Source organism: Trachurus trachurus (genome assembly GCF_905171665.1).
Source record: "Trachurus trachurus genome assembly, chromosome: 5".
NCBI lineage: Eukaryota > Metazoa > Chordata > Actinopteri > Carangiformes > Carangidae > Trachurus > Trachurus trachurus.
In genome coordinates, this window is record NC_139896.1 from 33,021,312 (window position 1) to 33,047,603 (window position 26,292).

At 41.5% G+C, this 26,292-nt stretch overlaps 4 protein-coding genes across 4 annotated transcripts; 1 reads left to right on the forward strand and 3 right to left on the reverse strand.

Annotated features, from left to right (window-relative positions):
* Nucleotides 1-201: 201 nt before the first annotated feature.
* Nucleotides 202-2,984, forward strand: slc32a1 (solute carrier family 32 member 1; the record flags this gene model as incomplete). The annotated part of the gene is made up of 2 exons (XM_083971010.1): nucleotides 202-594; nucleotides 1,797-2,984. 2 exons carry the CDS (start codon nucleotides 202-204, stop codon nucleotides 2,982-2,984), a joined length of 1,581 nt encoding a protein of 526 aa, XP_083827136.1.
* A 5,250-nt stretch (nucleotides 2,985-8,234) lies between these two features.
* On the reverse strand, nucleotides 8,235-12,895 carry aurka (aurora kinase A). The gene is made up of 9 exons (XM_083972200.1): nucleotides 12,735-12,895; nucleotides 12,268-12,327; nucleotides 11,515-11,869; nucleotides 11,362-11,404; nucleotides 11,073-11,264; nucleotides 10,656-10,794; nucleotides 10,410-10,558; nucleotides 10,011-10,185; nucleotides 8,235-8,487 (listed from the first exon to the last, which is right to left on the reverse strand). The coding sequence occupies exons 2-9, from the start codon at nucleotides 12,322-12,324 to the stop codon at nucleotides 8,305-8,307; spliced, it is 1,293 nt and encodes a 430-aa protein (XP_083828326.1). The 5' UTR covers nucleotides 12,325-12,327; nucleotides 12,735-12,895; the 3' UTR covers nucleotides 8,235-8,304.
* A 2,739-nt stretch (nucleotides 12,896-15,634) lies between these two features.
* Nucleotides 15,635-20,729, reverse strand: prelid3b (PRELI domain containing 3). The gene is made up of 6 exons (XM_083972035.1): nucleotides 20,521-20,729; nucleotides 19,169-19,337; nucleotides 17,670-17,759; nucleotides 17,104-17,174; nucleotides 16,912-17,014; nucleotides 15,635-16,204 (listed from the first exon to the last, which is right to left on the reverse strand). Exons 1-6 carry the CDS (start codon nucleotides 20,550-20,552, stop codon nucleotides 16,088-16,090), a joined length of 582 nt encoding a protein of 193 aa, XP_083828161.1. The 5' UTR covers nucleotides 20,553-20,729; the 3' UTR covers nucleotides 15,635-16,087.
* Nucleotides 20,730-22,684: 1,955 nt separating this feature from the next.
* tubb1 (tubulin, beta 1 class VI) lies at nucleotides 22,685-25,742 on the reverse strand. The gene is made up of 4 exons (XM_083972605.1): nucleotides 25,671-25,742; nucleotides 24,790-24,898; nucleotides 24,524-24,634; nucleotides 22,685-24,193 (listed from the first exon to the last, which is right to left on the reverse strand). Exons 1-4 carry the CDS (start codon nucleotides 25,725-25,727, stop codon nucleotides 23,049-23,051), a joined length of 1,422 nt encoding a protein of 473 aa, XP_083828731.1. The 5' UTR covers nucleotides 25,728-25,742; the 3' UTR covers nucleotides 22,685-23,048.
* Nucleotides 25,743-26,292: the final 550 nt, after the last annotated feature.

Consider the following 26,292-nt stretch of genomic DNA (forward strand, 5'->3'; position numbering starts at 1 on the left):
ACTGAACCAGAAGTGGAGATAGCAACTGAAAACCGCCGGTGTCTTGCAACGAAACTTGCGCTTTTTCCCTCGTGGCTTTATCTCATGCAGAGAATCAAGAGCTGCAACCCAAAGTAGCCTCAATTTTTTTTTGTGACTGAAGGAGAAGAACACTAATTACGCTGCAGACCGTTTAGAGTCGGAAGAGGAGCAAAAGAAAAAATGGCGACGTTAATCAGAAGCAAGCTTTCTAATAAACTGTCAAATGCAGCCACGACTGTGTCCAACAAATCCCAGGCGAAGGTGAGCGGGATGTTCGCCAGGATGGGGTTCCAGGCCGCCACCGACGAGGAGGGTCTGGGCTTTGCCGCCTGCGATGACCTGGACTACGACCACCGGCAAGGCATGCAGATGGACATAATGTCGTCCGACGAGATGGGGGGAGAGGGGAGCGGAGACGGAGGTGGGCTGGATGGGGACAGCCACTACCAGAGGGACGGCACCGGTCCGCCGCACTCAGCCTCAAAGGACGGAGCTTCGCCGAACGAGCTGTCTGAAGCCAGACCGAGAATCACCGCTTGGGAGGCGGGATGGAACGTCACGAACGCGATCCAGGTAAAGACGCACTTCTCGGATTATAAACGGGCGGTTCCGGTGCTCGGTTCTAATTGGCTGAGCCGCCTCTGGAGCAGCTGTGAAATTCCAGATATACACACACACACACCAGCGAATTAAAATATTCAAAACAACTTTGTCAAGTTAGTTTTAATAATGGTAAGAAATGCATATAGCCTATATGTATTTATATATACACGACTGGTAAATTATTCAGACTAATTATGGGATTGGGATATTGAAGCCTCGTTGCACATCACACTAATTTTTAATGTCACATTTTCATGCATTTTTATACATGCAGAGATCACAGAACAGAACAGACAGGGCATTACGATGCACTGAAAAGGGGGTGGTAGTTGGTTCCATGACCCCCCCTCTACCCACCACCTCATTCATTGTCTGAATAGCGATGCACAGCCCCACGTCCCTCATAACTGCCTCTCTCTTACAGGCATAATAAATAAATGAATAAATAAGGATAAAGAACAATCATATTGTGTCCTTTGAGTTGACAAAAAAGAAAAGAAAAAAAAGAAGCTTGTTGGAGTAGGCTATTGAGAATTATTCAAACAATAAACCTGCAAAGTTAATTAGGCAGTTAAATTCCATCAATCGAAATGGACAAAAAATAAATTAAATTAAACTTAAATAAATGTTAGTAGGATGGTATTATTAGATGTAACGAATTACATCTACATGTGTTACAAGTCGCAGATAAAATAGATTATATAGGCTATTCAACACAAAGAGTCAGGTGTGTGTGTGCGCAGCTGTTTTGCCCAGATATGCGGCGATGAAGGTGCGAGGATCTACTCCATCTGTGCGTAGGCTATGCGTCAAAAAAAAAAAAAAAAAATCCCTAGACACAGTCCCTCTGTGCCTTATCACGGCCGCGGTCACCATGACGTCACAGCGTGTCTCCTCCAGCTCGCGGTGACGTCAGAGGCGGGCTGATGCGCTCAAAGCGAAGTGGAAAACCCACAACATGAAAAAAAAGAAAGAAAAAAGAACGGGAGTAACATCCATTGAAGAGAAGAGTCAGGCCGACTGAAGTCACAGCTACATCACACCAACCTGAATAAAAACTTAGATTATTATAGGCTACTTATTGTTCACAACTTTAAATCAATTAACACTTTATAACCAAATAACATACTCTCTTTCACAATGTGTCTTTCCCTCACTCTTCATGTTTTCAGGGGATGTTCGTTCTCGGGCTGCCCTACGCCATCCTGCACGGAGGATACCTCGGACTCTTTCTCATTATTTTCGCCGCCGTAGTGTGCTGTTACACGGGGAAAATCCTCATTGCCTGTCTGTACGAGGAGAACGAAGACGGGCAGCTCGTCCGTGTGAGGGACTCCTATGTGGACATTGCCAACGCCTGCTGCGCGCCCAGATTCCCTTCTTTAGGTGGCCACGTCGTGAATGTAGCCCAGATCATAGAGCTGGTGATGACTTGCATCCTGTACGTGGTGGTCAGCGGTAATCTCATGTACAACAGCTTCCCCAACATGCCGATATCCCAGAAGTCGTGGGCCATCATCGCCACCGCCGCCCTCCTCCCCTGCGCCTTCCTCAAGAACCTGAAAGCCGTCTCCAAGTTCAGCTTGCTGTGCACGCTCGCCCACTTTGTCATAAACGTCCTGGTGATAGCGTACTGCCTCTCCAGAGCCAGGGACTGGGCCTGGGAGAAGGTCAAGTTTTACATCGATGTCAAGAAGTTCCCCATCTCCATTGGGATTATCGTGTTCAGCTACACCTCGCAGATCTTCCTGCCGTCCCTGGAGGGGAACATGTCCAAACCCAGCGAGTTCCACTGCATGATGAACTGGACTCACATCGCTGCCTGCATCCTCAAAGGCCTGTTCGCCCTGGTGGCCTACTTGACCTGGGCCGACGAAACCAAGGAGGTCATCACAGACAACCTGCCCTCAACCATCAGAGCTGTCGTCAACCTCTTCCTCGTGGCCAAAGCTTTGCTGTCGTATCCGCTGCCGTTTTTCGCCGCCGTAGAGGTACTAGAGAAAAGCTTTTTCCAGGACGGGGGACGCGCGTACTTTCCAGATTGCTACGGGGGCGATGGACGCCTAAAGTCCTGGGGACTCGCTCTCCGATGTACCCTTGTTGTGTTCACCTTGCTCATGGCGATCTATGTGCCACATTTCGCCCTCCTCATGGGTCTCACCGGCAGCCTGACGGGTGCAGGCCTTTGCTTTCTGCTTCCCAGTCTCTTCCACCTCAGGCTTTTATGGAGAAAGCTGCTATGGCACCAGGTTTTCTTTGATGTCGCCATCTTTGTAATTGGAGGTATATGCAGCATATCTGGTTTCATCCACTCCACGGAGGGGCTCATAGAGGCTTACAAATATAACATACAAGAGTAGATGCAAAGCCACCGCTGGAACTAGATGTTAACTGCAAATCCCCCATTTAGTGAAAAAAAATATATAAATTGATTAAACACACGACTTCCCCCGCAAACGCAGCCCCCCCTCTGCTTAATCCATGCGTAAAGAGCGCGCACGCGGACATTTACGCACTCATACAGTCTTGCATCAGTTCAGAACAAAACGCGCGCGCACATACACAGATACACGCACACACACGAAGAGAGAGAGAGATAGGCTAGAGCCAGTGGCAGTGAAGGTATCTACTGTAATGCATCAACAACACACTATATGGACAATACATGTTGTATAAATATGCGAACAGAAGTACATATACATATTTTCCAGTGGAGTGAACGTTTACAATATTTGACCTTAAAACAAAATTGCAAAAAGGGCAGTTCGTCTCTTTGTCGCTCTTGTGGTGCTTCTCCACACGAGACTTCACTTCATGTAACGCTCGAGTTTGTGATGGGCGGACACTCGACAGCCTAATGTGATTTAGCGATGATCAAGATAATTTCATGTGAAAAGAAATGTCATTTTCTCTTCTAGGTAATTTGCAATACGATTATAACGGGCAGTGAATACAGATTTAAAAAAAAAAGCAGTGACAAAGTAACACTAAAGGCAATAACCAGCAGTAGAAACAATAACGTGGATGCGTATAGGGATATTTCAAGAATAGCGCAGTTTCGTTAAGGAAAAGTGGACCTTCCCCATGAGCAGTCTAAAACACGGAAATGCAAAATGTCACCATAGTACACAGCAGCTATACAAACTATGCATTGAATGTATGATATTTCAGACACACAAAACATAAATGAAACTGGAAAGTGGAAATCTAATAAGTAAAAAAAAAAGAAAGTTGATTCTTCTGCGTGAAAGTGTAAGCCCCCCGCCTTCCCCTTATTTGATATTCATTTTATCGACCTTTCAATCGGCAATAACAAAAAACATTCGTCCCAATACTGAACATCCAAGCCCCTCAGCCTGGCCCAGGTTTCAGCTATAGATGGGGGACCCCCAAATTGAAATCCTGCACACTCAATTCTTTTCATTGCGTTTAAAAATACATGGCCTGTTACCATACTAATTTTTAAGACTTCTGTCTCTGAAATTCGATGTCTGAAAATCTAAGAAAAAAAATCCAAATAAAAAAAAGAAACAAGAGATCGATCATTAAAAAGGAAAATGTGCATAAAGACATTTTTCATTCTGTGCAATCCAATGGGTCCTGTGGAAATGTTATAAAAACCGTATGTGTAGTGTGTTATTGTGGTTTCAAAAAGATGGAATGTATATCTCAAAGTCGTTATCATATATCGTGAAATTAATATTAAAGAATAAAGACATAAGTGAAATTATATTGTAAAAATGTGTGTGGTTTTATGTAAAACGAAAAATGGTCAGAACATGTATTTTTTTTCTCTATAATAAAAGACAGAAAATGGTGGAGAAAATAGTTGCAGAGATTTATTCTTTTAAATCTAACCTGACAACGTGTAAAGGCTGCAGAGGCCTCATGGCTCAGAGAAAAAAAAAAGAGGTGGGGTGGGGAGTCGATACAGGTTCATCTGTCAACTCAGAATCCCATTACAATTTCTAAGGTGATTTTTCTAGCTCTTTACAGCCTGTTGTCGGGGTTTGTCTGTAAGGGAATTCAAAGCCACGCGTGTTTTCCAGCGGACAGTCACATTCCTACACGCTCAAATGAAAAGCACTTGGCCAGATTGTGTGCTGCAGGCGTACACCATGCAGGCCCTATGGTCGACCTGTTCATCCACTGTGTTGATTTTCTGCTCAGACAACATCTGGACGAACCGTTTATTCTCTGACATCTCCAGCTGTTGCAAAACGGAGTTTTCTGGTGCATATGAATGCACGGATTACCTTTAAGCCTGGAGAACCACAGGACAGTTCACATGCAGCAACCGATGCTAAAAAAATAAAAAATAGCCTAAATGCGGAGATTTATTTATAATGTGATCATGGCATTAACAACAGATGCGCAAGTAGAGAGGCCTTCTCGATGAATTGAAATGTGGTGTAGGCCTGTAGCGTGAATTCGATCAGACGCTTTAACAACAAAGACCTAGGCTATAGCCTCTATAACACAGAATTAAGCATATTGCAAATTCCATACAAAACACTAGGCGCAGCCGATATCTAAATCCCGCAGCCATTTCCCAGGGGGAATTCATCTTCTCAGTCATCTAAAGACAGCCAACCTATAAAGCAGTAAAGCCACACAAAAAAAAAAAAAACAAGAAAAGAACAGTGTTACTGCATAGAAAAATATCGAATAGATCATATGGGATGAACCTAACGAGAAATTTAGACAGGAATCATGTAATCATGATACGACTTTCCTCCCTTTACCATCACCATCATCTCAAAGGCAGTGCTAGAGCATTATAATGCCTGGGGAGCCACCTAGTGGACAGGAGAGGGACTCGCTACAAAGTCAAGCAGAAAACAACAGAAGAACAGACGAAATGACCGGACAGATAAGCATCAAGTAGGCTAATTGAAATGTCTAAATATCCATCTTATTATAGGCCAGCAAGCCATTCGCCGGCCTCCAAGGAACATGCTTATGTAATTTATATTTATATGTAAAGTCTACAGCTACATTTCAACAGTAATTCCTTGTTTCTTGTGTCCAGTGGGCAAAAGTGAAGGCAGGCACATACACTTAGTATGTTGTTCTGTGTTCAGAATATCAGGTTGAAATGTTTCAATATGATTTCAGTTCCATTTGTAAATCCATCACTTAACGAAAATGAGAGGCAGAACAACTTAATTTCATCTCTCACACAGCTTCCACAAGGGTTTTAAACTACTGGATTTCTTCCAAAGGTGATCAGGACCTGTTATTTTCGAGGCCGGGCCCCTTAATTATGAAGAACGTCTTTCTTCAATTGTTGGATATACAGAATTGGTCATACCTGTAGTTTTCACTCACCTCCATCTGCCATTGTTGAATTGAATCGAAATCTTTATTGTCCCCGAGGGGACACTGGGTTTACAGCAGCCTCTGTCCCGAACAAACACATGAAAACATACACTGCCTGTCCAAAAAAAAGAGTCACCACTTGGATTTAACTATGCTAATAGTTAAGAGCCTCCCATTGGATAATAACGGCATGGATGATTATGTTTCAGCTGGCAACAACTTATTTAACCCCAACTGATGCTGTCTCATTTCATAAACAGTTGGAAGACACATCCTGGGGTCAAATTATTGGCATGAATGAAGAAAATAAAACATCTAAAGAGATTGCTGAAACTAAATTGGGTTAAGAACTGTCCCAATGCATTATTAAAAACTGGAAGGACAATAAACATCAAGGAAGAAATGTGGTCCAATATGACCAGAGTCCAAACCTTATGCCCATTGAGAATCCTTGAAAAATTAAAAACTCTGGACAGAAATAAATGTTGTGACATTTCAGAAGCTTATTGAAACGGTGCCACAGCAAATGCATTCCATTCCTCCAAAGCTGGAGGCAGCCGTTTTGGGCGGGCAGTGTAGTATGATTACAAATATACAATTAACACAGATGTCATCAATGCATTATGTATTACATAAACTCAACACACCTGTAACTGTTTAGGTTTTTGGCATTTATGCTATTTGATCTGTTAGTTACAGATTGTATCTCTCGCTTGGTGCTTTTAATGTTATACTCCCCCTCTCCCTTGCCCTTAGGAGGTCTTTCACCTCCTACCAGGCCATTGCCTTAATAAGAATGTATTCTTAGCAATTGTTGCCTGGTAAAATAAAGGTTTACTACTACTACTACGACGACTACTACTACTAGTTTGCAATAGCCCAACTATTTTATTTACAAGTAGCAGGGAACCCAAGGCTGCATGGTGACTGCCTGGAACAATGCCGCACAACACACCTTCTGCCATAGGTTGATACCTAGTCTTGTGGGCAATCTGGTGACAAATGCATACCTGGCCACACTGCAGGCTGCAAACACCCCATAATAGAGGCTGTTAACACCAAGTCATTTTGAACCAGCAAAGTTGGCAGTGAAGCCTTCACAGAATAAATAACAAAGGGCATCAAGATAAGAGTGTCAGCTGTGATCAGACCAACCCTCTGGCTGTCTATTCAGTCAGTGAGCACATTCAGAGGTTTGGACTTGGCAGGCAAACCCAGAGTGAATATAGAGAAACTCTTCTCTCCAGCCTGCATCGTACATTAGTAAACGTTATGATTATGTGTGTTTGTCGGCAAAAATTCTTGCTTTGTGTGAGGTCATGTGAACACACTGAAGACCAGGCATGGTCAGTCAGACGTGGTGAACTGGTACACGCCATCCAACTACCACGCTCCGCACCAGGACAGAACAACAAGTGAAAATAACACAAGTCATACTTATCCGAACATATTTATTAACATTTATAGAGATTGATATTAATACTCTCAAATCTGTAACTTTCTAAAACGCAGCGATGATCTACCTGCATTTCCCTGAACGAGCTTGCTAAAACACAGTACTTAGTTGTTGATGCCAGTGTCGATGGCATGCAGCATCTCACTGACCCTAGACATTTAGTGCAAAGTCCCTTACCAAGTACTGGACAATTGACTGAAAGCTTGTAATGCACAGAAGACAAACTAAAGACGACACCAGTCACGACACCCAACAGCATGCTGACATTCAGATCCACGAGTGCTCAGTAGTCATTACTACATTATTAAGCGAGTATTACCCGGCACTCATGGGTCAGAACTCACCCACCTCTGAAACTCAGCCTTAATTTTGATCTTATTTGCACCCCTGTGAAACCTCGTGACTGCTTCTTTCAAAACCACATGTGGGAGTTCCTGCTACAGTAGAGTCTCCAGAAAAGCAGAACTACCACAGAGGTGGCTCTGAGTACTTTGGAGGGTGTTTTTACAGCTGACATTCAACATTGCAATAGCTTTACAACAAGTCAAAGTACCGCCAGGAGATTTTACAGGTGTGCTGTTATGGTAGAAATGAAGGAGAGTTGAGGATGAGAGTGGTCTGACCCAAGTGATGGCATTTAAAAAGAAAGAAATGCATTAATAAAAATTTCATAATTAGACAAAAACAGTAAAATATTTACAGGCAATATAGACTGCCATTGCAAGACAAAGAAACTCAAAAAAATGACGAGAAAAGCAAGTGGCTCAAAATACCTGCAGACTAGAACATCCACATGAAGTGATCTGGTGGTCAATATAGCAGGACAAGCAGATTGAAATAATCAGCTGCACACTTCCACATCAGTCAGTCACTGTGACCCCATTACTCAAACCCAAAGAGGTTCATTGTTTGGGCTCATCGTTGTTCAAGGTTGTGGGCTTCTTGGTCGACTTCTCGACCACCCACGGGTGGGACAGGACGCCCTGGATGGGGAGTCTCTGCGCAGGGTTGTGCTTCAACAGACGAGCAACCAGGTCTTTAGCTCCAGCGCTGATATTGGACTGGGCAGGGTAAGTGTACTCCACCTGGACAACAGAGAGAAACAGGTAAGAGAAGGGCTGTGGTATGGGGCATCAATCAACTCTTCTGCACCTGAGTGACAGATGAAACAGAGTCTTTGGAGTCATAAACCTGGGTGCTTATCTTATACTCATTTATAATCACTCAGTTCCCATAGAAGATGAATAGGATGAATAGCTGTCTGCCTGTCCACCTTTTTCCGAACGTCAAAAACGTAAGCCAGTTATGCTCTTCCAGTGGAATTGTATGTTTACGTTTCCATGGTTTCAGTAGTCGCAGTAAATGCATGGATCTTTTTTTCCCCCCTTCATTGAAAATCTGTAAAAACGCATTGATCACGCCAGCTTTAAACAATGGACATCACACAAATGGACATCAGTTATCCATGCGTTTACCGCAACTATGACAACTACTGAAACCATGGAAACGTAAACATTAGGGCTGACCCAAAAAATTCAAAGCTCCGAAGCTTCGTTCGTTGCCATGGTAATCGACCATGAAAGTCCGTGATCGATTTTTTAAAATGTGTTCCTTTTTTCCTTTTTGACACCAGTTCTCATCGGCAATTGTTACATTAAAATGATTAGGCTACTTGGCATCCTGGAAACCTGCCTGATTTTGGAGATATGCAGTGTTTGCCATTACTTTCATTATTCCCGCTACGGTCGTTGTCGCCCCACCAAAAAACATCAAAATACCTCCATAGTGCTCGTATGTAATGTCCGTCTTGTATTGAAGCCCCGAGATCGCGCAAGATTTGGACGGACCCGGAAGAGGAGCTTCCACTGCAAACAAGCTTGAAATATAGACTTATTTAATTTTTTTCGGAACAATTTCGCATTTCAGGGCTTCAATACAAGACGGACATTACATACGAGCACTATGGAGGTATTTGGATGTTATTTGGTGTGTCTTTTTGTTACGAAGAAAAGTGGTATCCATTTGCAACCGTTATATGGACATGCACTGCTACGCCCGAGACCCCCTGTAACTCAGAGAAGCCACGGATAACTCTGAAACTTCTCCCAGCCCTTAGTCGACATGAGGGTGAGTAGATAATGAGTGCAATTTGAATTTTGGGTGAACTATTCTTTTAAAGCTGGCTTTTAACAACTGATGTCCATTTGTGTGATATGGATTGTTTTTCTTCCCGGATATATTTCTGTGGATATACTTTTCTTATTTGTTTGGCATGTCCTCATAATTTATAAATATTGCCTCTATTATTATTTGGTTGATATGCCCTCACAATTGAATTTAACTGTATTATGTCTCTATATAGCTTTTGGCCCACCCTCTGAGTTTATGGACTCCCACCTGTAGCTCTGGTCCCTTACTGACACGCCCTGAAGAAGACCAAGACGGTCGAAACCGGTCGGTGGTTTTTACTTTTGTTCTATATGCCCTGATTAATTAAAGGCTTTTACGCATTACCCTTGTCTCCTGCGAGTGAGTGCCTGAAGTAAGCCCAGTGCTTTTTCGTTCATCTAACATCTGCCTGTTGTTGAAGCATCTTTCCTGCCCTTACCCTTGATATCCTGCGGTAGGTGTCCTCGTGAGTTTTTGCTTCAAAAGGGGGTTTTCCGACCAGAAACTCGTAGCAAAGGACACCCAGGCTCCACAGGTCCACTTTTTCATCATGTGTTTTTCCCTCAATCATCTCTGGAGGCAAGTAATCCAATGTTCCACACAGAGTGGACCTCCTGAAAAGGGAAATGGGAGTGGTTGATTGTTAGATACTAGGTCATCAGTGTGTAGGTTTTGACAGAAAAGGTGACCCACAGTGCAGTGAAAATTAAGTCCTGATTGAAGTGACTCGCAAATGCGACTCAAACAATTTCTCCTCTCCTACAATAACTCCACAGACTCACTACAAGACTACAGATTCAACACTTCATTAAAAATGTCAAAAAACACATGTCAATACCTGGATGAGGGTGTGTGAACAGACCAGCCAAAATCTGCAATCTTCAGCTCCCCAGTGGCCCCCAGCAGTAGGTTCTCTGGTTTGATATCCCTGTGTATCACCTTCTTGGTGTGGCAATAGTTGAGGGCATCTGCGAGCTCCATGATGTACTAGTGCAGCACATAACAAAGAGTATGGTGAATCAAATAAAGCTCTACCTGCACACTATAGCCTACATATTACAAGGTCTTCAACTGGCAAACTTACCGTGGCACTTCTCTCCTCTGAAAAACTCCCACATCGCTGCAGCTCACCGTACAGTTCTCCCTTGGGTGCAAACTCCAGGATGAGATATACCCGAGATGCATCATGGAAGTAGCCGTAGAGGCGTAAGATATTGGGGTGCCTGCAGGATGCCGATGCAGAGGAGCGTTCGGAGAATTTTTTATGAAACATCCAACCAAGGTTTTAAGAGAGTACAGGCCAATAAAACGAAAAATGTTGCAATAGGAAATTCAAGGAAATTCATTTATAGATGAGTTCCACACTGCAAAATCACTCCAAGTTTTACTTCATGGAACACAATAACATGATTTAGATGGCTAGTGGCAACACGATCAAACTTTGATTGGCCTGACAACAGTCAATTTCAAAAAATTCCCCAAAATTTGAATGACACTTTACCTGAGGTGAGACTGGATTTCCACTTCTCTCCTCAGCTGGTGTTCCACCCCGGCCTTCTCCAGCTGCTTCTTGAAGAGCACCTTCAGGGCCAAGATGAATTTACTTTGTCGCTCTCTGGCCAGGTAGACGTTGCCAAATTTACCTTTGCCTAAGGGTCGGCCAATGTCAAAGTTTTCCAAGCTCCAGTGGTTCCTGTGCGAGAAGAAATGTGCCCATTAGAACAGAATTTATAAACTCACAATTATGATTTAAAGACATGTACTTTAGTACAATAAATTAACAGACATACTTCGATCCAGGGTAGCCTACAGAATCACTCTTGGCAGGTTTGCCTGAAAAAAAAAAAAAGGGAAGGAAATTTTAAACTGCAATATAAATGTAAACACACAACTTTTAATGAGTTTAGTCCAAAGTTAGTCCAAATTTATAATACAACACTTACTCTGAGGCTTTTCCAGCTTTGCTGATTCTGATGGTGCTTTGGCCTGCTCACATTTCTCCTTAGCTACATGCATCTTTGGCTGGCTTTGCTGGGAACCAGATTTGGCCTGTGGTGTAGGTTTGGCCTGTGGTATAGGATTTACATTCTTGACAGCGGGATTCACATTTTGATCAGAGGGTTGTGTGGACTTGACAGCAACGGAGACATGAGATGTCGGCTTCTGGTGGCTCACAGGTCGCTGAATGCGCTGAGGTCCATTTGAAACACCCAGGACTCGGTGTTGTGGAGTTGGTGCAACTATAGCCATCTGTGACTGCTGTGACACAGGAATCCTCTTTGGTCCTTCACTACTCGCCTGTAATCAAAAGGAAACCCAATACTTAAAGACTTATAAAGATTGTCTCTTTATATTTTTATATGCATGCAACAACATGTAACCTCTGTCTTTTGCCATTTGCTCATGGTCCTGAGCTAAACAGACCACAGAGATTAAAATTTAACACCTGTTTCAAACTGTTATCTCAAATACCACATCCCACTTATTCAGTACTTTATTGAAAGACAGCACTATAATTTTTCACAACTACATTACTATGAGTCAGAAATGGGATGTGCCAGACATGAGCGATACATTGTATATAACAATATGTTAATGATTTTGTTTTTTGTTTTGCCTAAATAAAATCTGTAATTTCCCAGCTTGGGATCAATAAAGTATATCCTTCTAATCTTGGGGGTGACATTGTGTTTTACCTTTCCTTCAGGCCTTTGAAGTTTCATGTCCTTGGTCAGCCTAAGTCTGGCGTCCATATTCTGAGGAAAAGGAAATTAAGAGTTTTATTTTGTATCAAAATCAGACAAGAGATGTAACGCAAGGAGTAAAAATAAAACAATTTTCAAGTTAATTACCTAACATTACTTCTATGTCTAACTGTTACAGTTTTGCATTGTCATAACAAAATAGTGTTAACGATTCTTACCGACAATGCCACATTGTGTTCACCTAGAAAATAAAGTGACTGTACAGGAAAAAACTAAAAACACTGTCATACAAAAAAAAAAACACCCTAAACGTCGGATTTCTTCTTTGTGTGGCCACCGTGCTGCCGCTCCTGGACGTGTTGTCGAATGCTAACTACGTTAGCTTAGTAACCAAAGCTAACACACACACACACACACACAACATACCAAACTTTTTTTAATGAGACAGTAACACTTACCTAAAGATACTATTGCACAGTGACACTCAGCAACCACGATACGATGATATATCTAGATTTAAAACGAGCTGAGAGAAGCTCCCAGGCAGGTTTCCCCAGCTAGCTGGCTAACAGCGACGTCGGCTACTAAGAGCTGCTGTTTGTGGCTACATAAATAAAGAAATATTATCCTCTGTGGCGGTAAGACTGGCTCTCTAATCACCCTATTGCAGGGCCAGTCCTTTCAGCAGCACGTTAGAGGCTGTTCAAATTAAAGAAAAATCCAAAATTAATAAATATACGCGAAATATACGTGTATGACTAACACTTCCCCCTCAACGTTGCCTGTTTGATTTCAAACGTCCCTCCGTTGAAAGCCTTTAAATATACCAGCGGCTGTGATTGGCTGAGGAAATGCGGTATACTCGCTCCTCATTGGCTGGGTTTAACGACGGGAGCCTCCAACACAGCAGAGGGCAGCAGCGACAGTAGTAATAGATAAGTAGCTATCATCTGTTTTTCGTGCCGTTTACTCATGCCAAGCATATACACTTATGCAAACATATATACACGTGTTTCAAAAGATTATGCATTTCCTCGAAATGACGTTTTTAGCTATCATGTCTATGGCTGCTTCCCCCTCCACCATTTTCTTCTTCTTCTTCAGCTTTCACCATCTTCTTCAGCTTTCATCAAAGACGGTAGGCTAAATAGAATCTTTGCTTTCATGCACTACTGCCATCTTCTGGAATTAGTTCACCCCTACAGTTCAGTCAGATTTTTACATCCCATTTTCATTGGGAGGCTGACTACTTGACTACGCATCTTCCTCTTTGTGCCTAATCACCACCATATCCATTACCCATAATCGTGTCAATATTTCCATAATGTCCCATTTCTATGGTTAGGCCCATATTTACTGAAATAAGCACACCCTCCACAGTGCCTGTTATGTGGTTCCATCTTACTTAGTACAATACCAACCCTATTTTAAATAAGAGGGGGATTTCCTCCTGCCAATTTTCTTATTTGCAGTTGCACTTGTTGCTTACTGTTGAGTTTACTGCATTTTAATTTAGACCGTACTGTCTGACACCAAGGTCAGAGTCCAGTCATTGTGGGATATAATTCTAAAAAATACTGAACCTGCAACATTATCATAGTAGTTCCATTACAGGTGGTGCATAAGCAAGACTATCTTGAGGGAACAACTGCAACATAGAGTGAAAAGAACAAATGAAGAAGAAAAATCACAATGACCAGGGCACAGATAATAATTTAAATAATTTTTATTTCTAACTATTCATGTCACACAGTCGGTAACTTAACAGCAACATTCTATTAACTTTGGCCCTAACTTTTGTCAAGGTAAGACTTGACCTTTATTTTCCAGAATGACATTAAATTATACACAATCTTCCTGACAATACTTGACTAGATGAAAATGGAAGTTTAGCATCTGACCACAGTGTGGCAGCATGCGGCTCTTCCATTTCAAACATGCAACAACAATGCATCCTACTGAATGATCAATGGTAGAAGAATGCAGTTGAACTGGCCCACACCTTGGCGTTCTTACAGTATGAAGAATAACTGCTTCAGCGTTTGTACTCTGATGACAATGAGGAGAAACAGACCTTCATGCACCTTCACAGTGCCTTTTGGAATGCATACATTCAATGAACATTGCTCGACTGAACCTCCCACAGTTATTCATGCCACTATTTTAACAGAATCATGTGCACTGGACGTTTTCTTACACAGGCCACTTTACTACTTAAAAATAGCTATTAATTTGAATAAATACCCACTCACGTTAAATATCATACAATCCCTCTTGAATGCCAACTCAAAAACAGAACATTTTATTTTCACAATAGTCAGTTTTCATGAGAACAGCAGCCAAGCCTGTTTCATTCTGATTGAAACCTAACCTGAAGAATTACTGGCAAAGGTCCTCTATTTAACAGGTTAAAATACTGCCACATTCTACAGATGGTGACAACATTTCTTTTTCACAGGCACCAGACAACTTGTTTAAGTTAAAATCTCTATCACATTTCTCAATGGCCAGCCCAAGCCACACTCACTTCCTCACAACGAACAGTTTTTCTAAATGCTCCCGTCATAGGTAGAAAATAATAAAACTAGAGCGTTCACTTTCACCACACTGCTGTTTGCTATGTGATGAAAGACCTTCTCAAACACACATTTCATCTCTCAAACAGTAACTAGATATATATACACAAATTATCAGCTCCCCCAGCAAGTGTAGCAGTTCTTCTTCGTTAAAACATGTTATTTTTTTAAGTGCAAATAAAAGTCACTGCTAAGTCTCCGGCTTACTCTGAGAGAGGATTTCCATGTGTACCACTTAGACTGTTTGAGTTCTGAAAACAAGTTTTTACCATTACGCTTTTTGCACATGTGTTTGAGAAGATCTTTCTACATTAAATCATTGAAAACATAAATATGGCAAGTACCTTGATCCCTTCATTTAACTTAAATACCATCATAACAATATTAGTTATTAAATAATAACAAAATACAGTTTCTACCCAGGCTTTCAGACAAACACCGCCTGGTACAGAGTGTCTTGGTATCATTGAGGTCCCACGAGAAAACATTGTTGAGGAGATGGTTTTTTACACAACCAAACCTGACTGTGAAATGGATCATTACCATCTCACCGTCAGTTGCTGTGTTAAGCCACCGTTTACTCTGACACCTGAAACCACTTCCATGTAACCTTGACGCACATTGCACTTGACCCCTGTCTCGCACACAGCTTTGTTTTCTGCCACCCTGTCTCAACAGGAGTTAATCCTCGCCGTCGCTCCTATACTGTTCATCGCACTGTAACTGTTTTCCTTGCAGCTCTGTTGTTGTAAACACAGAGGTCATGCCACTTGGTTTCTGGGTTTCTTATGGCAGATGGAAACACAGCTAGCAAAGTGTTTTTTTAAGAGGCTGGACAAAAAGCATTGTGTCTCATTTGGCACTTTTCTTTACATTTTCAGTTCTTCCAATGCCTCTGATACAGCTCTGCCAACGCTTACGTGTTTCCAAACACACAGATAGTAGTATGGTTTGAAAAATGTCCCTGAGTGCACCACCCATGTTTTTCTCCCCAAGTCTCTCATGGCTGCAGCCCTGCCAAGCAGCAGCTCCGGAAAAACGCTTTACAGAATCCCTTTATGATGCAGCCTGCTGTTAGACATGTATCTAATGTAGATAGTAAAGTGTATGTGATGGAGGAGTTAAATAATACAAAAATCCAGAGCACCAAAACAGCACCAGTGCATCATAAAGGGAGGCTGGTTTGCACGAGTGTGCAGTTTCTCTTAGACTCTATTGGAAATTAGAGGCAGGTGTCATTTCTCAGTGACTGCAGCAGCCATCGGGGTTCGGATGGTCCCACGCGCTGTGGCTGCCAGCTCCTCGATTTCTGCATTCAGCCGTCTGATGACCCACTCCATGGCTTCACGGCCCTGAAGAAAACAAAACAAACATTAGTCTATAAGTCTATAATTAGTCTATAATTCAAATGGGGTCGCCTGAAATGTCTAGTCATTGATTAAAAAAATAAATTACTAATAAAAAATTTTTTTTAACTAATTATTATTCTTTTTAAATTATGATTAAAAACACCACACTCAATCTTAAACAACTGTATTCTATACTTTCTCGAATATAAATCAAGTTCAAATAAAATGCAGCATTTAAAAATATCTGAGCTGGTGCATCTTGATTGATGGCCGCGATCATGTGACTGCACATGATGGCGGGGTCGCCAGAAATTTGTGATGTCAAAATGGGGTCATGATGAGCCAAAAAAGGTTGGGATAAAGGACAAGAATTAGACCACATGTTGCCATTGGGAGCGAGCAGTCGTGTTGAAGACCCTTCCAGGGGGTCTAAAGATAAAATTTCAAGTGACACGGGATGATTAAAGGGACAAAAAGGAGTCAGTGAGCTTCAACTGAAGTGTTTGGTGATCAATGTCTGTGACTGGTCACGTGACTGGAGCAAAGGGAGGATTTTGACGTTTGAAAGAAACCTACACCCCTCTTTTTATGTGTGTGTGTGTGTGAAAACCAAGAAAAACCCTTCAAATAAAAATCTTAGAGTGTGCAATTTGTGTAGTATAATTCTTGTGTGTGTTAAATGTCCTTCCCAGTCTTAAGGGATCTCTTACCTTTCCAGCGTTAGCAGAGATGGTGCTGGCCATAACGCCCTCCAGGTAACTGCTGAGGCTGACTCCTTTGACAGAGATGATAGCCTCTTGTGTCAGTACTGTTCTGAAATGAAATGATAAAACAAAACATATTAAAAAGTTGCCTTAAAAAATTAAATCATGTGAAATAAATCCCAACAGAGTAAAACGTACTTCTCTGGATCCGCAGGGTGTGGTTTGTATGTTAACTTCTCATCCACAGACACCATGTTTGTGAACGTTATCTATGAAGGAAACATTAAAAGGACACAAATTTAAATAAATGTTAAGACATCACAGGCCAGAGTGAGAATAGTCAGAGAAGTTATGAATGATGATGACAGCAGAAAAGTGAGCTATCGACCTGTGTAACAAGGAGGATTTCATTCCAGTGTGTCTTAAGGTTTCACACACTAAGCAGTCACTGTATGTGCAGAGTCACAAAAGGAGGAATGAGGTGCGATATGGGTGTTTGTGGATGACACATCTAAAATACAACATGTTCTGTAAACGCCTGTAAGAGTCTGACAAGAACATATAGTGCTAAAAAAAAAAGTAGGTTAAAATGGCCACCTGTAATAGTTACATCACACAGTAACTCTAGACAGAGACTTATGACCCATGTCCTCCTAGCTAACATTATGTACTATGGTAGTATCCTATTTCTGCTGCTAGTACATCAAGATAAGTGTCTGCATACTTATGTGTGCACAATACAAACATAGGAGTCAAATACTCACATTTGTGGACTGAAGTTCAAAAGTTTTTTCTTTTGGATCCACAACCGATTGCTCCTGAACATATGTGCATGTCCGCGTGTTGCCAATGATCTGAAGACAAAGACAGAAACACAGTTTACTATCAACTCAGATTAACTGCAAGGACAATGTGCAATTTGATTTCACTTGTGCTGACTTGTTTTAACTGAGAAATGATACATTCACAGATTAGTTTACTTATTCATGAATTTCTTGCTGCCTCTGCTGCTTGGGCTACACTAAAAAGCATTGCTGCACAAAGATTCATGTCCTGTATGAAATAATGCACAGACCAACTACATCTACATTTAAGTTTCTACATTAAAACGTTTTAGAATTCACATTCAGCTTCTTTGAGAAGTTATAAACCTAAGACATTTTTGGAACAATAAATCTTACATACAGCGATTCAAATCTGTTAAAATGTGATCTTTCACTCATTCTGGATAGGTTTGAATTCCTTTGCCTTGAGGTTGAATGTACCAATTACGTTTCCTCTTCCAATTCTTTGTAAGTGTCTTAAACTGAAAGAACAGTGGCACACTGACATCAGAGGAAGTTGTTGTCGCGGTACATCCAGTCTAGACGCATGCACTGAGGCTCAGTAGTGATTTAGTCTGGTGCAATCTGATTAAGGGTTATGTTAATATGCTACCAATCACTGGGGCAAGTCTGTGTCCTAGACTGTCCTTGGAATTAAAGGGGCTATACTTAGACAGCAAAGGTCAGTGCTAAAGAACAGCAGCTGATTGCCACATGTTTACACAGGTTAAAACACGATAGAGTGACAGGACATTGTCTCTGTCGAGCCTCATCACCATCTGTGTTCACAAAGTTCAAGAAACGGGGGGAAAGTTCAATTGACATGTTGCAGAAATCCCAGAGCCTCACCGTCACTGCTCCGTATTTCAGTGACCTCCAGTTTTAACTGAGCTGACACAGAGACGGAAAGTTACATCACACGTCGTCATGGGTTACACCTTGGCAATGACAAAAATGGCACTACCGTGTCCTGTACAACACGAGCCGTGGCACAAGGCCACAAACTTGCCACCTCCAGTCACCAACCTAGTCTGCCGCGGCCGACACCCCGGGACAGAAATAGCCATGCAGGATAAGGTCACGCTCACTGGCTGGAAAGCATTAACCTACCTCCGGTACTAAAGGGACTGAGCCTATAACTGGATTCACATGTGCTGTTTAACAGTCTGACTTTAAAAAGTTAATTTAAGCTAGTTTTTAACATAATATTGAAGAGTATGTGTTTTATCATTTATGTTATAATCCCTTTCACACAGTCATACCACTCTGATTAAATAACCTTAAGAAGAGTGGCCAGAACAAAGCACAAACTGACGATCATGTGTTTCTCCATTCAGAGTCACATTTCAACAATTTAAGTAGATGCAGCAAGTTTTTACCACAATGTCACAATACTGGTCAGTCAGCCACCACTTCTGATAATGGATTCTGATACTCACCGATTTCACTATAGATGGAAGGCCCCACTCTGTGCTGAGCAGTCTTTTACTGTGGAGGCGTCCCTGTTTGTCGATGCCTCTGTCCAAAACATCCACTCCAAACACACTGGGGTTCATGGGGTTGGGGTACTTCTGCATAGCAGCCTTGGTTACTGTCTCCCAAGGATGGCTGTTGAGGGAAAGACAAAAAAGTGAATTATTAGCTGTAAAACCTTGCAAAAACCAAACATAAAAACTCAGTGCCCTAATTCTTCTTTTTCTATTCTTTTTAAACCAACTGCTTATTGTGGTATGTAACAATACATATAAGCTCAAATTTGTGGATTGCATACTGCTTTGAATTTCTTCTCCTTTAGGCCTACACTTCGGAGAGAAATATTTTAGTATGATGACTTATTAAATAAGATGCCTTAGGTTAGCCTACTGATTTTTCATCACTATTTGCCCACTGTATTTGCTGTAACGTTAGGCCTATCGAACAAACAAGACATCTGCAGAAATAACATTGGCTTCTGCTTTGTAAATGACTTTGACATACACCAAACTATTCAGCAAAAGTAATAATTTAAAAAAAAAAAGTTAGATTAATATACTGGCTTATAGTGTGTAATTAAATGTGTCTAATTTCTGCTCTTATATCTTCGAGTTGTATCCATTTCATTTCAGTCTTTTTTTCTTTTTGATATTGCACATTGTTCTGTAATATAATTTTTCTTATGTAAGCGTCTTTGAGCACTCGTAAAAGCGTTATACCGTAAATAAATGTACCTATCAAAATGTCATCACTAGGTCAGGGTCACAAGCACTGTCTACCAGCTTTTACCGTATTTTCGGATAATTAAATCGAGTGAATGAAGTGGAGCTGAATGTCTTTCTCTCAGATTACCAGGCCTCTGTAACTTTTCACCAAATTAATATGTATAAACCAATTTTATATTCTAGTCGGACGTCGTGGTGGATGGTTGCCAGGGAGACGCGCCGGCGATGCCTTATGACGAAGCGCAGCACAATGTAGGGGAAAGGTCGCGCGCCGGGGGTTGGTCCTGACCGGCTGCTTACGCAATTCTGCCGCTTTTTTTCTACAACCGGGCACCGACAGCTCTCTGTTCACCTTAACCACGACTGTACACTGTCGGTATTAGTGTGTTACCTCCTCTAACAACGCGGTATGTATGAAAAACTGTTACACGGTTATAAACCATGCTCGTGCTGGTCACAGGATTAGTAACGTAGCCAGCTAGCTTCCTGCACTGAGCCTGACAGTGAACCCGTGACAGCCGGGCCACCTCTACCATACACACAAAGCCGGTTTAAAAAGCAGTAATGTAGGTCACCTTAACAGATATACTCACTTGAATATGTGCTCTGATGTCCAGATTTTCATGGTTTAACGGGGTGACTGGAGCTGGTGAGGCTGAAGTAGACGAGTGGATGAGCCGGGAGGTAGGCACTGTCACACTGACTGAAATCAGTGAACCACGTTCAAAGACAAGCGCAAGTCCCCTCCCACTGTACCGGCGTGGTCACATGACTGTATTACGCATTTCCGAGAGTCTGCTGCATGCCGCAGGAGTTCATTGACACTGAACGACAAATCCCTTTAAATAAAACCATGTAAGTCATGAACGACAACCGAAAATGGACGATTGTATGATTGTAGCTCTGCACATTAGCGTTATAGCATGCGGTACATTTTCTATTCAGCCGTGCAAACTCATAGACATATCGTCCATTTATAACCTCTGATGTTACACAACTCAGCCCCGTGAAGGTTAAAAGTTGTCATGTGCAACCTTGGAAGAAGAAGCAGTAACTCACGAGTGGTGGAAACTAACCACATACATGGACATAATACTGACTTATTTTATGCAGTTTTATAGCCTACATTTCAGAGCTAAAATGCTTATCCCCCTTGTGTTTATTTGAAGCTTTACAAGCTACATTTTATATGATTATTACAAAACTATACCAGCAGTTAATATGTGATGTAACATATTGTTATGCATAGCACTTTACAGCAGTAACATATATTAAGTAATAATAATAATCAGGCCCATCTTAATAATAATGATAACTTGCATTTATATAAGTGCCACGAGTCTGTGAGCAAAGCACATTGTTGCACCAAGAAGAAAGTCTATAATTCAATTATTTTGAAACTGCCCATTCTACTTTTATGAGTATGTTTAGATGCTAATGCTCAAGTAAAAATTTAATGCATGGCTTCTCTTTTTTTCTATTTTTATTTAATGCTTTTTCCACCCCTACTGACATAACCTTAGCCTCACTCTAGAACACCTTGTCAATGTTGCATCAAGGATTTCTGCGGGCCATAAAGATATAATATTATATTGGCAAGTTTTTATCTATCTATCAAGAGTCAGCCAGAGGAGATTAATTATGACACAAACCAGTCTTGATTTTCAAGACGTTGCCTGTGAAGACATCTATGAGGGGTTGCATGACAATCCGAAGAGGTTGTGAGATGATTAACAACATGATATTATGTCTAAAATTATATTTTAGACTTATAAATTAAGTGAATTGACGTAGTTATGGTTCTTTAGTAACTTAATAGTGAATCATTTTACTTTTTCAGGAATTACAGTCAGTCTGAGTTGGTTGTAATTATTAGAAGTGCACCCTGTGAAAAGCTGCTACAAGATGACGTAGTTTAAGCTTAAAGGGTGACTAGTCAAAACTGCTCTGGCCCCTAAATAATTTCTGTTGAATGAGCGGTAGTTTCCTTATCTCTAGTAATGCTGCTAGCCAGGCGCCTCCTGTGCTAAGAATGACAGCTCCTACACAACAATTGACACTTTTTCACCACCCTTGATGTGCAGCATTGCTAATAATGTCTTCCCGGATCAGCTGAAATATGTTACAAGTTTGTTAACTTGTGGGTTTTGGGTGACATTACCACACTGGTGCAATGCTTTAGGCTAGTCAGCAAGAACCGTGGTCCTTTCTTTGGTAATATTTAGGTTAGACATTAACCCCACCTCCTTGGTGGTAAAACTAGGTTTCTCTCTTCTTGACACAATTATTATTTTGTCACTTTAAGAAGTTTGCTCTCTGTGGTGCAATACCGCCTAAATCATCATAGCCTACATTCACATGTGGGTTACATTCAGCATTATCTTCTTTACCCCTGTATATCTCTGAGCCCGCTTGACTTTATTGCAGTAGTACTGGGACATTTCCACATCACATGTGCTTATCTCAGAGTGCAGACACTCTGGCCAAGTTACACGTAATCTCTGTGTACCAGACTTGTCCCAGTGGGAGGAAACTGTGTGACAGCCAAGAAGGGTATCACTGTCGCTGTCCATCACACCAGAGTTCAATTAGGTTGAGTTCAACTTCAAATGAAATAACTGAATGAAAAGGTACATAATTTGGGTCCTTTATAGTGTTGGAATGAACACACTCTCGTTTTGGTTTTACTGTTTTTATTACCAATCTTAACTTAACATAACACTCAGTGCAACTTTTACTGTAGGTCTGGAGAAAACAATTAATGTCACAATTTTATTTCATTAATTGGCTGTCGATTATGAAGAGCTTATATAATACAAAAAATTCAATATATACATGCAGACATTTCCATAATGTTGAAATACATACTGTAAAAGTAAAGAATTTAATTCTCAAAAAGAAAAAAATGTAGACAAAAAATTCATTTGAACAATACATAAAAGGTGATAAGCACTATTGTGTAAATATGTCACGGCACAATTATCTAATAAAGGCTATCTAAGTCAACCAGAGGCATCAATTTAACTACAAAATAAAAGTTCATTTTCAGACAAACATTCCCACATTTATTTTCTCTTTCTTGCAACAAGGTGTCAAACCTACACACCCAACTGCACGCCTTCTACTCATCTACAGTTTCTGTGGTTGTTTCAGTCACTGTTTCCAGTTGAACTTCTGTGCGAGACTGAACATTTGTTTTCACCGATGATGTGGGTCCCTCCTCTTCTTCATCCTCTGCTTCCCAATCCAGATCGGCCGTGGCCTCTTGATACTGCTGGTACTCTGACACCAGGTCGTTGAGGTTGCTCTCTGCCTCAGTGAACTCCATTTCATCCATGCCTTCCCCCGTGTACCAGTGAAGAAAGGCTTTCCGTCTAAACATCATGGAGAACTGCTCACCCACACGGCGGAAAATCTCCTGAATGGCCGTGTTATTGCCGATGAAGGTGGAGGCCATTCTGAGGCCTCGTGGTGGGATGTCGCACACGGCGACCTTGACATTATGTGGGATCCAGTCCACAAAGTAGTTGCTGTTTTTCTGCTGCATTGCAAGCATTTGCTCATCTACCTCCTTGGTGGACATTTTGCCACGGAAGACACCTGCAACCGTGAGGTAGCGCCCTCGCTTTGGGTCACACGCCGTCATCATGTTGCGGGAATCGAACATCTGCTGGGTGAGCTCGGGCACGGTTAGGGCTCGATACTGTTGGCTGCCACGGGCCGTCAGGGGCGCGAAGCCTGGCATGAAGAAGTGAAGGCGAGGGAAGGGCACCATGTTGACCGCCAGCTTCCTCAGGTCTGCGTTGAGCTGCCCGGGGAATCTCAGGGACGTCGTGACCCCGCTCATTGTCAAGGACACTAAGTGGTTGAGGTCCCCGTAAGTTGGCGTGGTCAGCTTCAGCGTACGGAAACAGATGTCGTAGAGGGCCTCGTTGTCGATGCAGAAGGTCTCGTCCGTGTTCTCCAGGAGTTGGTGGACGGACAGAGTGGCGTTGTATGGCTCCACCACTGTATCGGATACTTTGGGAGAGGGCATGACACTGAAGGTATTCATGATGCGGTCAGGGTACTCCTCTCGGATCTTGTTGATAATGAGGGTTCCCATGCCGGAGCCAGTGCCGCCCCCCAACGAGTGAACCAGCTGGAAGCCCTGCAGGCAATCACAGCTTTCACTCTCGTTCCTCACTCTGTCAATCACCTGCTCCACCAGCTCCGCTCCCTCCGTGTAGTGGCCCTTCGCCCAGTTATTACCGGCCCCGGAGTTCCCTGCAGTACCAAAATAAAAGTGTATGGGTTTGTCTAATTTTGTCAATAGGATGAATTGAAGGGGGGGGGGGGGGGACGGTAGCTACTGCAAAAAAAATTAAAAAATTAAATGTGAATCCATTCAACTGAAACGTTTTGGATTTTTATAAATACAAACAGATACAAATCAATTGCAGGATTTGCATCTGCCTTCAGAGCACCAAATGTTACAGTACCACGAGTGTATAATCATAGTTAAATAGTTTGTTTGCCACAATAATTATTAAAGTCATCTGAATTAAGGTATGTAAAGTATTCTCCCTTGTGTGACTAATTTGTCAGTTGCCTCACCGTGGATGAAATTGTCCGGCCTAAAAAGGGCCCCGATGCGGCTTCCTCGGACACTGTCCATGGTGCCAGGCTCCAGGTCAATAAGCAGGCCTCGGGGGACGTATTTCCCACCTGTGGAAACCATGGAATGGTCAACAACAACAAAAACATAGCACCTGAGAGCTGTGAGTAATTTTGAGCTCATCAAACAAAACTCACTACAAATTAGTAATTAGCTGTACATATGAACGCATTTCAATTGATGCACAGTATATGCTCTGTTTTACCGTGTGCCTCATTGAAGTAGACGTTGAGCCTCTCCAGCTGGAGGTTGCTGTCGCCCTCATAGATGCCTGTTGCATTGATCCCATGTTCTTCACTGATCACTTCCCAAAACTATAAAGAGAGAGTCACAGAAGAGAAGTATCACTGCACCTTATTGTGTTCTCTGAAACAGGGTTTAGATCTGGCATGTGTCCTCCACTGTTTTGAACCTTTGACTTTTTAATCTACATGTCTTTTTATGCAGTTGTGTTAAAGTGTCCTCGAACATTATCACTCCGTGCAGTGTGACTGTCAAATAACTGGATATATGTTAAAATGCAATCTATTTTATATTGTCTCTTCCCAACACACATTAAAAATCCCTTATTTACACAATTAAATTACATTAACCCTTCAACAAATGTAACTATTTGGTGAAATAGTTTAATTCTCAAAATATAATTAGGGTACCGGTATGTGTCACTTTAGCTATAGCTGTATTATCTTGCAGTCCCTCTCTCTTGTTTTGTGGTTGCCATGATAAAAAAAAAAGGTCCCACCCATGCCAGCCTAGCTTTGGCCCTTATCTTGTCTTTTGCTTGACAGGGAACACCCAGTGTCACTCACAACTGGCAACATGCAGAGGACCAGTACATGTCAAAATATGCATCAGTGGTGTCACTTGTAAAGAAAATTGAAGTTACAGATGTGGGTCCTCATTTCACAAAACAAAATAAAATTTCTTATTAACAGTGACTTTAATCATCCAGCAGTAATGCTTTCTATTGCTTATAATCAAAGAGACATGTCATTAACATTGTTTTCAAAATAACAATCAACAAAGTCAGACCTGTGCATATTAAAACTTAAAGAGTGAAGAAATGGAGGAGTTTTGTTTTGTTACCTTTGAGCCGATCTGGTTGCCACACTGCCCAATTTGCAGATGTACAATTTCACGCATGATGGTCAGGCTACAGTACACAGAGCAGCTGAGGGTCTCTGATAGGATGCAGTCCTAAAACCGGTCTGTTATATAGTACCAGAAATGATGATGTCATCAGGGAGTCACCCCCAGCTGTTACTCTATGAAGGAACCACAAAATGCTATACTATCTACAATAATCTGTTTAAATTATTATTTTTTTAAGATGCCAGAGTAGGCCTTACCTTTATACTACAGAGGGTTTGAAACTTGAGTTTAGTTAAGTTTAATTTATTAAATTACACATTGCTGTCTGTTGTCTTAAGTCCTGTTGTATGTTGTACTTCATATTTATCCTTTATGTATTATATCTGAATCATATATTATCATGTTATATATAATACATATCTTTGCTATATGCTATATTTATAAAAGAGTCATCTGGAAGTTCATATTATAATTCTTACAGTAATTAAGATATGCAAACCATATGAAATCCAAATAAAATGTATGAATTATCAGCTGTTTCAGAAGAAAGCAGTAGATTAATGATAAACAATTAAAAAAAATATTTTGTTTCTATGGCTAAAACACATTAGCTGTA

Excerpts from the sequence above, each read along its gene's own strand:
- aurka (XM_083972200.1), bottom strand. The coding sequence starts at position 12,324 with ATGGACGCCAGACTTAGGCTGACCAAGGACATGAAACTTCAAAGGCCT. Across the intron at positions 11,870-12,267 it reads TTCAAAGGCCTGAAGGAAAG|GCGAGTAGTGAAGGACCAAA; the intron begins GTAAAACACAAT and ends TTTTGATTACAG. Across the intron at positions 8,488-10,010 it reads CCTACCGCAGGATATCAAGG|GTGGAGTACACTTACCCTGC; the intron begins GTAAGGGCAGGA and ends TCTGTTGTCCAG.
- prelid3b (XM_083972035.1), bottom strand. The coding sequence starts at position 20,552 with ATGAAAATCTGGACATCAGAGCACATATTCAA. Across the intron at positions 17,760-19,168 it reads TTCCATCTATAGTGAAATCG|ATCATTGGCAACACGCGGAC; the intron begins GTGAGTATCAGA and ends CTTTGTCTTCAG. Across the intron at positions 17,015-17,103 it reads CACCCTGCGGATCCAGAGAA|AACAGTACTGACACAAGAGG; the intron begins GTACGTTTTACT and ends ATTTCATTTCAG.
- tubb1 (XM_083972605.1), bottom strand. The coding sequence starts at position 25,727 with ATGCGTGAAATTGTACATCTGCAAATTGGGCAGTGTGGCAACCAGATC. Across the intron at positions 24,899-25,670 it reads GCAACCAGATCGGCTCAAAG|TTTTGGGAAGTGATCAGTGA; the intron begins GTAACAAAACAA and ends CTCTCTTTATAG. Across the intron at positions 24,194-24,523 it reads GCCGGACAATTTCATCCACG|GGAACTCCGGGGCCGGTAAT; the intron begins GTGAGGCAACTG and ends TTGGTACTGCAG.